Source organism: Microcaecilia unicolor, chromosome 2 (genome assembly GCF_901765095.1).
Source record: "Microcaecilia unicolor chromosome 2, aMicUni1.1, whole genome shotgun sequence".
In the NCBI taxonomy this organism is placed as follows: domain Eukaryota; kingdom Metazoa; phylum Chordata; class Amphibia; order Gymnophiona; family Siphonopidae; genus Microcaecilia; species Microcaecilia unicolor.
In genome coordinates this window covers 12,768,272-12,781,842 of record NC_044032.1, presented here as the reverse complement: position 1 = coordinate 12,781,842, position 13,571 = coordinate 12,768,272, and the positions used below count along the sequence as shown (strand labels likewise).

At 47.7% G+C, this 13,571-nt stretch overlaps 1 protein-coding gene across 2 annotated transcripts in view; it reads left to right on the top strand.

Moving 5' to 3' along the window:
* The window catches only part of TLN1 (talin 1), a 407,659-nt gene that overhangs the window by 336,575 nt on the left and 57,513 nt on the right, over positions 1-13,571 (top strand). For both annotated transcript variants that reach the window (XM_030192770.1, XM_030192769.1), the window contains 3 exons: positions 1,108-1,289; positions 1,522-1,654; positions 8,804-8,905. In XM_030192770.1, the coding sequence (XP_030048630.1) occupies positions 1,108-1,289; positions 1,522-1,654; positions 8,804-8,905 (417 nt within the window). The remainder of the gene's footprint in view (positions 1-1,107; positions 1,290-1,521; positions 1,655-8,803; positions 8,906-13,571) is intronic.

Genomic DNA, 13,571 nt, shown 5'->3' with positions numbered 1-13,571 from the left:
TCAACAACACTTTCCTTAGCATCAGAGCAGATGAATCCAGGAACTGATGGGTTATGCCTGTCTACCAGCAGGTGGAGATTGAATACAAAACTGGACTCCTATGTTGGACAGTGAGTCTTCTGGACATTCAGTATTGCTCTATCTCCAGCAGGCGGTGGGCGGTCTCTCATCAGCTCCTGGATCATGTGCTACGCCTAACTCCTGTTCTTTCTGGGTTCAGTTGAGTTTGAGGGGTATCTGGTTTTGGCTAGTCCAGTGTTGGGGTACACCTGGTGGTGCCAAGTCTCTGGAGTTTCAGTGTGTGTCTGGGGTGAGTACCACTTTAAAAGCTTGTGCTCACTAGCGGTGTCTCCTGGCATGGCAGCAGAGCTAGTAAAGCAATTCTCCCACTGTGGAGCAAGGAAGGCAGCATCGGGAGAGTGCTTGCAGTCCTCAGGGGCGCCAGATCCGGCAGGGACCTTCCCTTTCCCATGCAGCGAATGGCGCATCATTGTCTCCATAGGGAGCTGTATCGGAGTGTGCTCCTGCAGAATCTATGGCAGCCATCTTGTCTTCACGTACTGCTCTCTCTCCTGCGCAGGATGCTGATGCAGTAACTCTGACGGGGGGGGGGGGGGGGGGGGGGGGGGGCGGTTCCCTCTGCTGTGGGTTTTGAGTCGGGCTCTTCTGTTTCTGTTACTGCCTTCTCAAACTCAGCTGCCAGGGTTCCCTTCTCACTTGAATTCATGTTACTCATGTACCAGGCATTTCTGCTGAAAGGGACTTCTGCTGTTTTTGGGGACCTGCAGGACCCTGTTCTGCAGCAGGTAAGGGGAACTAAGCGGTGGCACCTTGACTCTGTGCCTGATCTGTATGTGGAACCTCCCCTTCCCCCATTCTCTCAGAGGGTGGTCTCTCGGAGGTTTCAGGACCATGAACTTGTCTTTCTCAGTGGAATTAGAAAGCAAGTGAAGAAAACTGTTACCAGAAGAAATATCTCGTGACAACTAGCTGGCCTGTGCCATGTAAAATGAATGGGTCACTTGCTTTTTATCTGTTGCAGCTGTGATTGGCCTGAGTTATTGCATCTTTTCTCATCTGGATTCTTGGTCTTGCTTTCCTCTCCAGGGTCTCCTGGCCATGGAGCCCATTGTAACATCTGCCAAGACTATGCTGGAGAGTTCATCGGGGCTGATCCAGACTGCGCGCTCCCTTGCTGTCAACCCCAAGGATCCACCTAAATGGTCCATTCTTGCAGGACATTCTCGCACTGTGTCTGACTCTATCAAGAAACTAATCACCAACATGAGGTTAGTCACCTCTTCTTCACCCACCCTACATCTTATCAGGTCTGGGGTAAGAAACCTGTGCAGAGCAGGCTAGATGTAAAATTGTGGAAGGTTAACTAAGGGGAATAATAGCTGACAGAGGAGAATGGTGGGAGAGATGAAGTGACCAGTTTGGAGGGAGAGGGGGATGTGGAGCACAGTACAGTACAGAATACTAGCAGCCAAGTCTGACATGGTTTTCTTTGTTATACAGGGACAAGGCTCCTGGCCAGAGGGAGTGTGATGAGGCCATTCAGCTCCTGAACAAGAGCATACGTGATGTGGACCAGGCCTCCCTTGCTGCTATCAGCCAGCAGCTCTCCCCTAGGGAAGGCATTTCACAGGAGGTGAGTCTAGGTAGTGTCCTGTAACCTCTGTCACAAATACTGATTTATTTCATTATCTATCAGCTTTTTCAGGAATTGGCTGCTTCCTCCTGTATGTAACTTGGCTTCTCCGAGGACAAGCAGGCTGCTTGTTCTCGCGTCGGCCCAGGAATTGGCATTTTGCAAGCAAAATAAAACAAAGTTTTGCCAGAGTCTTCCGGCGCGTGTGCACCGTGCATGCGCGGACTGATTTCCTGCCCGTCGCGTGAGCACGTCTCATCAGTTTTCTTTTCTCATTGAGGTGCGGTAGGTTTTTATCTGCGCTCTTCTCAGGCCGAAGAGTCTTCGAGAGTTTTTTCACTTTTTCGTTCTAATTTTCTTTATTTTATTTCAATTGTCTATTAAAAAAAAAAACATTTCTGTAGTGTCTGTTAGATTTTTTTTTTCACTTTTTAAAGTTTCCTTTGTTTGTTCCTTTGTTCAATGCGGCCGGCTTGTTCCCTTATTTTTTGTGCCCTTTTTCTGTTAACAGGCACAATCGCATGTTTTGATTTTGCCGAAGCCGTTTTTCCTTCCATGTCATCGAAGATACCCAGCGACTTCAAACGTTGTACTCGGTGCAACCAGACCATCTCAGGTACCAATACCCATGCCTAGTGTATCCAGTGCCTTGGGCCCGACCATAGCCCAGCCGCTTGTAGTCTGTGTCTTCGTATGAAGAAACGGACCCAAGCGTCTCAAGAAGCCCAGTGAGAAAAGCTTTTTGGGGCTCGGTCCGACATCAGTACCGAGGTCGGCGGTGTCGACATCGAGGGAAGCATCGACGTCAGGAGCAGAGGTAATGGCTGCTGAAAGACCAACTTGCGCTGGGAGCAGTGAGGCATCGAGTGGGTCTCCACCTGCCTCGAGGCCTCCTGTTATGCAGGCACCCCGGCCTCGGGAAGACGTGAGGATTCCACGTCCTTCTCATCGGTACCGAGGAGTCTCGATGATGGGCGTCGAGCGAAGGCGAAGAAGCACCATCATCGTTCTCCGACACACAGTGCCGGGAGCTCCGGGGCATCGAAGGAATCAGCACCCAAGAAGCGTCGGCGCCGAGAGGATCACTCCCTCTCTATACAGGAGGTGCCGATGCGTCGGTCTTCTGGCAGCCCGGTACCTGCTCCCAAGCCTTGACAGATTCTACCGCCGGCTCCTTTGCTGACCCCGCAGCCTTGTCCGACGGCGGCTCTCGATGAGCGCATCATGGCTCTGCTTCCAGAGCTTCTGGATTGATTGCTGTGCCAGTCTGCTTCGGTATCGGGGGTGCTAGCGCCTTCCGTACCGTCTGCTGCAATGACATCTGGCCCTTCGCCTGTGGTGAGGTCCCCGACCTCAGTGCCGCCTGCCACCCAGGTCAACTCCCCTTCGATGTTAGTGGAGGAAGCTTCACTGCAGTCCAGGTGAGCATCAACTTCGTGGCACCACCATCGAGTACGTCATTCCTTGGCGTCGAGGCAGGCTCAGTTTTGGACTGCTTTGAGGGATGTCTTGTCCGATACTGAAGATGAGCGTTCATGGGAGGAAGAGGAAGATCCCAGGTACTTTTCTTCTGACGAGTCTTATGGGATTCCATCTTTTCCCTTCCACCAGAAAGGAGACTTTCTCCACCGGAGAGTCTATCCTTTACCTTCTTTGTCATGGAAATGGCTGTGGCTATTCCCTTCCCTATGGAGGTTGAGGATGAGCCCAGGGCTCAGATGCTCAAGGTCCTGGATTATCCTTCTCCTAGAGAGGCTGCAACAGCTCCTTTGCATAACGTACTGAAGGTAGTACTGGTCGTTTTCTGTGTCTAATCCTGTGATCCTGAAAAATGCTGAATCCCAATATTGGATCCACAGTGAATCTGGATTGATGAAGTCTCAGCTACCTCACAATTCCATGGTGGTGGACTCCGCCATCAAAAGAGCCAAGAGCACTAGGGACTATGCCTCGGCGCCCCCAGGCATAGAATCTAGAACCTTGAACTCTTTTGGGAGAAAGGCGTATCAGGCCGCTATGCTCGCTGCCAAGATCCAGACATACCAGTTTTTCATGAGCGTCCACTTGCGGAACTCGGTGAGGCAACTGTCCAGCTTGGTTATGCACTCTCTCCGGAGCAGGCCGAGCCTTTTCGCCAGATGGTCAGGCAGCAGAAGGCATGTCGAAAATTCCTGGCCAGGGGTACATACGACACTTTTGATGTAGCATCCAGGATCGCTGCTCAAGGTAAAGTGATGCGCAGACTCTCATGGCTGCGTGTCTCTGACCATGATCATTCGGTCCAGCAGCAGATGGCGGATATTCCTTTATGGGGGATAGCCTTTTTGGCGAGAAAGTAGAGGAGTAGTTGACCAGATCAAGAAGCATAATAATGCTATGGATTCTCTCTCCTGCTGGGCGTCTTCTGCTACTACCTCCTCATCTAGGAGGTTTTTTGTGGGGAAGAGGAGTGCTCCCTATTCCTATGCTAGGCGTAGGTACACTCCTGCTTCTCGGCAGTCTGCCCAGGCTCAGCCCCAGTGCGCTCGTTCTCGTCAACACTGTACGCCTAAGGCCCCTGGTGCTCCCCAGCAAAAGCAAGGGACGGATTTTTGACTGGCTCCAGTTCAGCATAGCCTCAGTAAAAGTGTCCGTACCGGACGATTTGCCGGTAGGGGGGAGGTTGATGTTTTTTCACCAAAGGTGGCCACTCAACCTCTGACCGGTGGGTTCTTCAAATAATCCGGTTAGGATACACCCTCAATCTGGAATCCAAACCTCCAAATTGCCCACCGGGAGCTCATTATTACAGCTCCTAGCACAAGCAGGTACTTGCAGAGGAACTCTCCGCCCTTCTAGAGGCCAATGCGGTCGAACCCGTTCCTCCAGGGGAAGAAGAGCTGGGATTCTATTCCAGGTACTTCATTGTGCAAAAGAAAACGGATGCGTCCCATCCTAGACCTAAGGGCCCTGAACAAATTTCTAGTCCGAGAAAAATTCAGGATTGTTTTCCTGGGCACCCTTCTTCCCATGATTCAAGAGAATAATTGGCTATGCTCTCTGGACTTAAAGGATGCTTACACACACATCTCGATACTTCCAGCTCACAGGAGGTATCTTCGATTTCGGCTAGGAACACAGCACTTTCAGTACTGTGTACTGCCCTTTGGTCTGGCGTCTGTGCCCAGAGTGTTCACAAAGTGCCTGGCGGTAGTCGCAGCATCGCTACACAGACTGGGAGTGCATGTGTTCCCTTATCTCAACGATTGGCTGGTAAAGAGCACCTCGGAGGCAGGTGCTCAACAGTCCATGCGAATGACTATTCAAGTGCTAGAGCTATTGGTGTTCGTGATAAATTATTCCAAGTCCCATCTCACCCCAGTTCAAAAATTGGAATTCATTGGAGCTCTGTTGAACACAAAGTCATTAACTCGCGACAGGATTGTGAAAAATTGCAGAAGGACCTTACGAGACTGGGCGGCTAGATGGCAGATGACGTTTAATGTGAGTAAGTGCAAGGTGATGCATGTGGGAAAAAAGAACCCGAATTATAGCTACGTCATGCAAGGTTCCACGTTAGGAGTTACGGACCAAGAAAGGGATCTGGGTGTTGTCGTCGATAATACAATGAAACCTTCTGTTCAGTGTGCTGCTGCGGCTTGGAAAGCGAATAGAATGTTGGGTATTATTAGGAAAGGTATGGAAAACAGGTGTGAGGATGTTATAATGCCGTTATATTGCTCCATGGTGCGACCGCACCTTGAGTATTGTGTTCAATTCTGGTCGCCGCATCTCAAGAAAGATATAGTGGAATTGGAAAAGGTGCAGCGAAGGGCGACTAAAATGATAGTGGGGATGGGACGACTTCCCTATGAAGAAAGATTAAGGAGGCTAGGGCTTTTCAGCTTGGAGAAGAGACGGCTGAGGAGAGACATGATAGAGGTATATAAAATAATGAGTGGAGTGGAACAGGTGGATGTGAAGCGTCTGTTCACGCTTTCCAAAAATACTAGGACTAGGGGGCATGCGATGAAACTACAGTGTAGTAAATTTAAAACAAATCGGAGAAAATATTTCTTCACCCAATGCGTAATTAAACTCTGGAATTCATTGCCGGAGAACGTGGTGAAGGCGGTTAGCTTGGCAGAGTTTAAAAAGGGGTTGGACGGTTTCCTAAAGGACAAGTCCATAAACCATTACTAAATGGACTTGTGGAAAAATCCACAATTCCAGGAATAACAACACGTATAGAATGTTTGTACGTTTGGGAAGCTTGCCAGGTGCCCTTGGCCTGGATTGGCCGCTGTCGTGGACAGGATGCTGGGCTCGATAGACCCTTGGTCTTTTCCCAGTGTGGCATTACTTATGTACTTATGTACAAAGACAGCTCGTGCTTATCTTCCCAAGGCAAGGACAGACAACCTCCTGTCCCTAGTGTCCATAGTGCGAGCATCTCAACAGATCACTTCTTGGCAGATGTTGAGCGACTGGGGCACGTGGCTTCCACAGTTCATGTAACTCCCATGGCATGTCCCAGCTCAATGGACCCTAGCTTCCCAGTGGTGTCAAGCTGCGGGGGATCTAGAGGATGTGATCCAACTGTTCACCGACTTTCGGAATTCCCTTCAGTGGTGGACGATTCGATCCAATTTGACCTTGGGACGCCCATTCCAAATTCCTTAGCCACAAAAAGTGCTGACGATGGATGCATCCCTCCTGGGGTGGGGGGCTCCTGAAGATGGGCTTCACACTCAAGGAGCTTGGTCCTTTCAAGAAAAAGGTCTTCAGATCAACCTCCTGGAACTGCGAGCAATCTGGAACGCTCTGAAGGCTTTCAGAGATCGGCTGTCCAACCAAATCATTTTGATTTAGACAGACAATCAGGTTGCATGTATTACACCAAAAAGCAGGGGGGCACCGGATCTCGCCCTGTGTGTCTTGAAGCCGTCCAGATGTGGCTTTGGGCACGCCGTCACGGCATGTTTCTCCAAGCCACTTATCTGGCAGGTGTAAACAACAGTCTGGCCGACAGATTGAGCAGGATAATGCAACTTCACGAGTGGTCACTGAACATGGGCATAGTCTGCAAGTTTTTCCGAGCATGGGGCACCCACTCTGTGGATCTTTTTGCCATTCAGTTCAATCACAAGGTCCCTCAGTTCTGTTCCAGGCTTCAGGCCCATGACAGACTAGCGCCAGATGCTTTTCTCCTGCATTGGGGGACAGGCCTTCTGTATGCATATCCTCCAATACCTCTAGTAGGGAAGACTTTGCTGAAACTTAAGCAAGACTGTGGAACCATGATCCTGATTGCACCCTTCTGGCCGCGTCAGATTTGGTTCCCTCTTCTTCTGGAGTTGTCCTCCGAGGAACCGTGGAGATTGGAATGTTTTCCAACCCTCATCACCCAGAACGAGGGGTCGCTTCTACATCCCAACCTCCAGTCTCTGGCTGTCAAAGCCTGGATGTTGAGAGCTTAGAATTTGCCTCCTTGGGTCTTTCAGAGGGTGTCTCCCAAGTCTTGCTTGCTTCCAGAATAGATTCCACGAAGAGGTGTTACTCTTTCAAATGGAGGAAGTTTGTCAACTGGTGTGACAGCAAGGCCCTAGATCCTCTTGTCCTATCCAGACCCTGCTTGAATACCTTCTACACTTATCAGAGTCTGGCCTCAAAACCAACTCAGTAAGGGTTCATCTTAGTGCGATTAGTGCCTATCATCGCCATGTAGAGGGTAAGCCTATCTCTGGACAGCCTTTAGTTGTTCACTTCATGAGAGGTTTGCTTTTGTCAAAGCCCCCTGTCAAACCTCCACCAATGTCATGGGATTTCAACATCGTTCTTACCCAGCTGATGAAAGCTCTCTTTGAGCCACTGAATTCCTGCCATCTGAAGTACTTGACCTGGAAGGTCGTTTTCTTGGTGGCTGTTACTTCAGCTTGTAGAGTCAGTGAGCTTAAGGCATTGGTAGTGCATGCACCTTATATCAAGTTTCATCACAACAGAGTAGTCCTCCGCAGGCACCCTAAGTTCCTGCCGAAGGTGGTTTCGGAGTTCCATCTGAACCAGTCAATTGTCTTGCCAACATTCTTTCCCCTCATACCTTCCCTGGTGAAAGCAGTTTGCATACCTTGGACTGCAAGAGAGCTTTGGCCTTTTATATGGAGCGGACAAATCCCTTCAGACAGTCCGCCCAGTTGTTTGTTTCTTTCGATCCCAGGGAGTCGCCATCGGAAAACGCACAATCTCCAGTTGGCTAGTAGATTGCATTTCCTTCACTTATGCCCAAACTGGGCTGACTGTAGAGGGGCATGTCAAGGCTCATTATGTTAGAGCCATGGCTGCATCAGTGGCCCACTTAAAGTCAGCCTCTATTGATGAGATTTGCAAGGCTGCAACGTGGTCTTCAGTCCACACATTCACATCTCACTGCTGCCTTCAGCAGGATACCCGACGCGACAGTTTGGACAGTCAGTGCTGCAGAATCTGTTCGGGGTTTAGAATCCAACTCCACCCCCCTACTCCCATTTTTGTTCTGCTCCAGGCTGCACTCTCAGTTAGTTGTTTATGGTATCAGGTCAATCTCAGTTATGTAATCGCCGTTGCGAGGCCCAATTGACCAATGTTTATTGTTTTGAGTGAGCCTGGGTGCTAGGGATACCCCACATGTGAGAACAAGCAGCCTGCTTGTCGTCAGAGAAAGCGAAGATACTTACCTGTAGCAGGTATTCTCTGAGGACAGCAGGTTGATTGTTCTCACAAACCCGCCCACCTCCCCTTTGGAGTTGTTATTTATTTCTTTATATGGTTTTTGATTTAACTGACGTGCTCACGCTACGGGCGGGAAATCAGTCCGCGCATGCACAGTGGGCACTGCACATGCACCAGAAGTGTCTGGCAAAACTTTGTTTTATTTTGCTTGCAAAATGCCGATTCCTGGGCCAATGTGGACGTCAACCCACATATGAGAACAATCAGCCTGCTGTCCTCGGAGAATACCTGCTACAGGTAAGTATCTTTGCTATTTCTCTCAGCCTTTGTATGGTTTTGGTAGCTTTGTGTGCCCTCCCTTTCTCTCCCCCCCCCCACCCCAGCCTTTGAATGGAGTAGGTGTCTCTCTTTGTGCATCAGTATGAAGTGTCCTTGCATTACCCATAAATTTCTTCCCATCAGGCACTACATAATCAGATGATGATGGCTGTGCAGGAGATCAACAACTTAATTGAACCTGTGGCTGGTGCTGCCAGGGCAGAGGCTTCACAACTGGGGCACAAGGTAAGGGGACAAGCGGGGTCAGAGAGGTAAATTGCTGTTCTTGGAACTACAGATACAAAGACAGAGAGGACTAAAAAGGTAGAGTTGCATTGGGGTAGAGGGAACAGTATGAGTAAAGGCAGTGGTAGAGGTGGTTAATGCCCTGTCTAAATTATGCTGTGATCTCAGCAAGGCAAGAGAATTTTATAGTGTTAGTCAAAGGAATAAGTAAAATTGACCCCTATATTTACCACCTCTTACCCTCCCTCCCCTTAGTTATCCACAACAGATACTATTCCATGAGAAGGGGGTATGTCTGCCCTTTCCAACTGCCCTAGTCAACTACACCTATGTACAGCAACCCCCATGTAAGATGCAGCTTGTTGAATCACAACTCCTACATATCAGCTCTTTCAAATATATGTGAGAAATACAACAGAACTACATATGCTAAGGCGTCTGAACCAAATTATCACTGGGAGTAGGTCATCCAGGAGGTGGAGAAGCCACCAAAGCAAGGCAGCATTAGACTGACACCTGCAGGCCATATTGGAAGTCTCATCAAAGCCCTGTTTAAAATCAGTTCCAAGATAGTGGTTAGGGTGGTGGACTTTGGTCCTGTGGAACTGAGGAACTGAGTTTGATTCCCACTTCAGGCACAGGCAGCTCCTTGTGACTCTGGGCAAGTCACTTAACCCTCCATTGCCTGCCGCATTGAGCCTGCCATGAGTGGGAAAGCGCGGGGTACAAATGTAACAAAAATAAATGTTCTGTCACATGGATGTCATCCCACAAAGGCTCAGGCCCTTCATTGGTGCATACTAGATCCTGGATGACTGGAGTAGCAATGTCAAGTCTGGGTCAAACGCTGGACATTCTGACTTCAGTAGAAGAGCCATCTTATTAAGCTCAGAATTACCTCCATTTGTTAAATCCAAGCTGTAGGAAGTTCTCCTCTTCATATTATCTGCTAGCCACCAAGATGATTGTAAGGACTCCACATACCATCCCAGTGGCTATGTTCTTATCAGTGAGCATGCCAGCCCCATGCTTCCTCAAAAAGGCACTAGCTTCTGGAACAGTTTTTATTATCGCTGATACGTCATTGTAAAAGAGTCACAAAGTAGGCTGATGGTGAAGTGTGAATCAGATTTTACTGGCATTTGCATTGGTGGTTATTTTAGCTGAGTAGTCTTGAAATAAATATGTCCTCTTCTTTGAACACAGTTTCTTTTTAGTACGATATGCTTACAGAAACGCTGCCTATCATGAAACGCCAAGTCGGCCACCTGGAGGGTCTGTCCCCAGCATAGCTCAGGTCGACCTGCACCTGCTGCTTGTGCTCTACAGTAGCATCCTCCTCCCACCGACTGGGTCACAACCGTCGCTGGGCGAGTCTCCCACTTTCAAATTATTCTCAGTGATTTCTAGGTTACTGAAGGCTACGGTCCCAGTGTTCCTAGAGTTCCCAGAAAGCACTCACAGACCCAACACACAAACCACCAGGATTCTTTATCAGTCCAGACAAAGAGGCATAAATGATCTAGAGATGGGTGACCACACAAAGTTATTCAAAGTTGTTAAATCGCGAGACAGTTGTGAAAAATTACAAGAGGACCTTATGAGACTAGGCATCCAGATGGCAGATGATATTTAATGTCAGCAAGTGCAAAGTGATGCATGTGGGAAAGAGGAACCCGAAGTATAGCTATGAAATGCAAGGTTGCACATTAGGAATCACCGACCAGGAAAGGGATCTAGGTGTCATTGTTGATGATACATTGAAACCCTCTGCTCAGTGTATGGTGGTGATTAAGAAAGCAAATAGGTATTATTAGGAAAGGAATGGAAAACAAAAATGAGGACATTATAATGCTTTTGTATCGCTGCATCTCAAGAGGGATTACGAAAAAAAAGATAGCATTAGAGGCAAAAAAACATAGCAGGAAGCCAGCAAAAGAATCGGTTGGGCCGCTGGATGACCGAGGGGTAAAAGGGGCGATCAAGGAAGATAAAGATGTAGCGGAGAGATTGAATGAATTCTTTGCTTCGGTCTTCACCGAGAAAGATTTGGGTAGGATACCGGTGTCGGAAGGTATTTCAAGCGGAGGAGTCGGAGAAACTTACTGACTTCACGGTAAACCTGGAGGACGTAATGGGGCAGTTCAGCAAACTGAAGAGTAGCAAATCTCCTGGACCGGATGGTATTCATCCTAGAGTACTGATAGAACTGAAAAATGAGCTTGCGGAGCTACTGTTAGTGATATGCAATTTATCCTTAAAATCGAGCGTATTACCGGAAGATTGGAGGGTGGCCAATGTAACGCCGATTTTTAAAAAAGGTTCCAGGGGAGATCTGAGAAATTATAGACCGGTGAGTCTGACGTCGGTGCCGGGGGAAAATTGTAGAGGCTATTATCAAAAACAAAATTACAGAGCACATCCAAGGAAATGGATTACTGAGACCAAGTCAGCACGGCTTTTGTATGGGGAAATCTTGCCTGACCAATTTACATCAATTCTTTGAAGGAGTAAACAAACGTGGACAAAGGGAAGCCGGATGATATTGTGTATCTGGATTTTCAAAAGGCGTTTGACAAGGTACCTCATGAAAGGCTACAGAGGAAATTGGAGGGTCATGGGATAGGAGGAAATGTCCTATTGTGGATTAAAAACTGGTTGAAGGATAGGAAACAAAGTGGGGTTAAATGGGCAGTATTCACAATGGAGAAGGGTAGTTAGTGGGGTTCCTCAGGGGTGTGTGCTAGGACCGCTGCTTTTTAATATATTTATAAATGATTTAGAGATGGGAGTAACTAGCGAGGTAATTAAATTTGCTGATGACACAAAGTTATTCAAAGTCGTTAACTCGCGACATTATTGTGAAAAATTACAGAAGGACCTTACGAGACTGGGAGACTGGGCAGCTAAATGGCAGATGATGTTTAATGTGAGCAAGTGCAAGGTGATGCATGTGGGGAAAAAAGAACCCGAATTATAGCTACGTCATGCAAGGTTCCATGTAAGGAGTTACGGACCAAGAAAGGGACCTGGGTGTCGTCGTTGATAATACACTGAAACCTTCTGCTCAGTGTGCTGCTGCAGCTAGGAAAGCAAATAGAATGTTGGGTATTATTAGGAAAGGTATGGAAAACAGGGGTGGGAATGTTATAATGTCGTTGTATCGGTCCATGGTGCGACTGCACCTTGAGTATTGTGTTCAATTCTGGTCGCCGCATCTCAAGAAAGATATAGTGGAATTGGAAAAGGTGCAGCAAAGGGCGACTAAAATGATAGTGGGGATGGGACGACTTCCCTATGAAGAAAGATTAAGGAGGCTAGGGCTTTTCAGCTTGGAGAAGAGACGGGAGACATGATAGAGGTATATGAAATAATGAGTGGAGTGGAACAGGTGGATGTGAAGCGTCTGTTCACGCTTTCCAAAAATACTAGGACTAGGGGGCATGCAATGAAACTACAATGTAGTAAATTTAAAACAAATCGGAGAAAATCTTTCTTCACCCAACGCATAATTAGTCTGGAATTCGTTGCCGGAGAACGTGGTGAAGGCGGTTAGCTTAGCAAAGTTTAAAAAGGGGTTAGACGGTTTCCTAAAGGACAAGTCCATAAACCACTACTAAATGGACTTGGGAAAAATCCACAATTCCAGGAATAACATGTATAGAATGTTTGTACGTTTGGGAAGCTTGCCAGGTGCCCTTGGCCTGGATTGGCCGCTGTCGTGGGCAGGATGCTGGGCTCAGTGGACCCTTGGACTTTTCCCAGTGTGGCATTACTTATGAATATTGTGTTCAATTCTGGTCGCCACATCTCAAAAAAGATATAGTGGAATTAGAAAAGGTGCATAGAAGGGCAACGAAAATGATAAAGGGGAAGGGACGACTTCACTATGAGGAAAGGCTGAAGCAGCTGGGACTCTTTAGCTTGGAGAAAAGATGGCTGAGGGGAGATTTGATAAAGTGGACTCACAATCTAATGTGTTTTTGTACCTGGGGCAATGAGGGTTAAGTGACATGCCCAAGGTCATTGTGGGTGCATATAGATGCAACCCTTTTTGGGGTGTTATTGGAGTACCTGACACTTGACATTCTTAAGGAATGTTAAGTATCAGGTAAAGGAATAGGTCTCTGGTAATACCAACCTTAGTGAATGAAGTGTCAGAATCAAATGTGTTTCCTCTTATCCTTAGATCCAAGTTCACAATGCCCAAATAATAAAAAGAACTAACTCCTCAACCAAGTACTTATTTATTTACAATAGCAGCAAAGATAAAGTGCAAAGAAGGCAAGAATATAGATCCAGGAAGTCTTATCATAGAAATAGCTTGGTGTAAATGCACATAAATCCCTAACTAGACTCCTAAGTAAGAGTCGCGCTGAACCCACCTCACTTATACAAAGGTACGTGGCACACATACAACCTGATGCAGATGTTCTTCAGATGGTCGGTGCGGGTCCACTCGTTTGATGGAATGTCAGCAGAGTAGCCTTTTTGCCTCAGATAAGTGCCCCTTTTTATATAGACATCATGGTCTGCAGCTGTACATTCTGGCCTTGTGGGGGTGATGCACACATAATATTATCATCCCCATTGTTATGACTTCAGGGGCCCCAACATTGTCTCACTGGCACCACTGTGACAAGAAGCTGGAGTTTCATAGCCAATG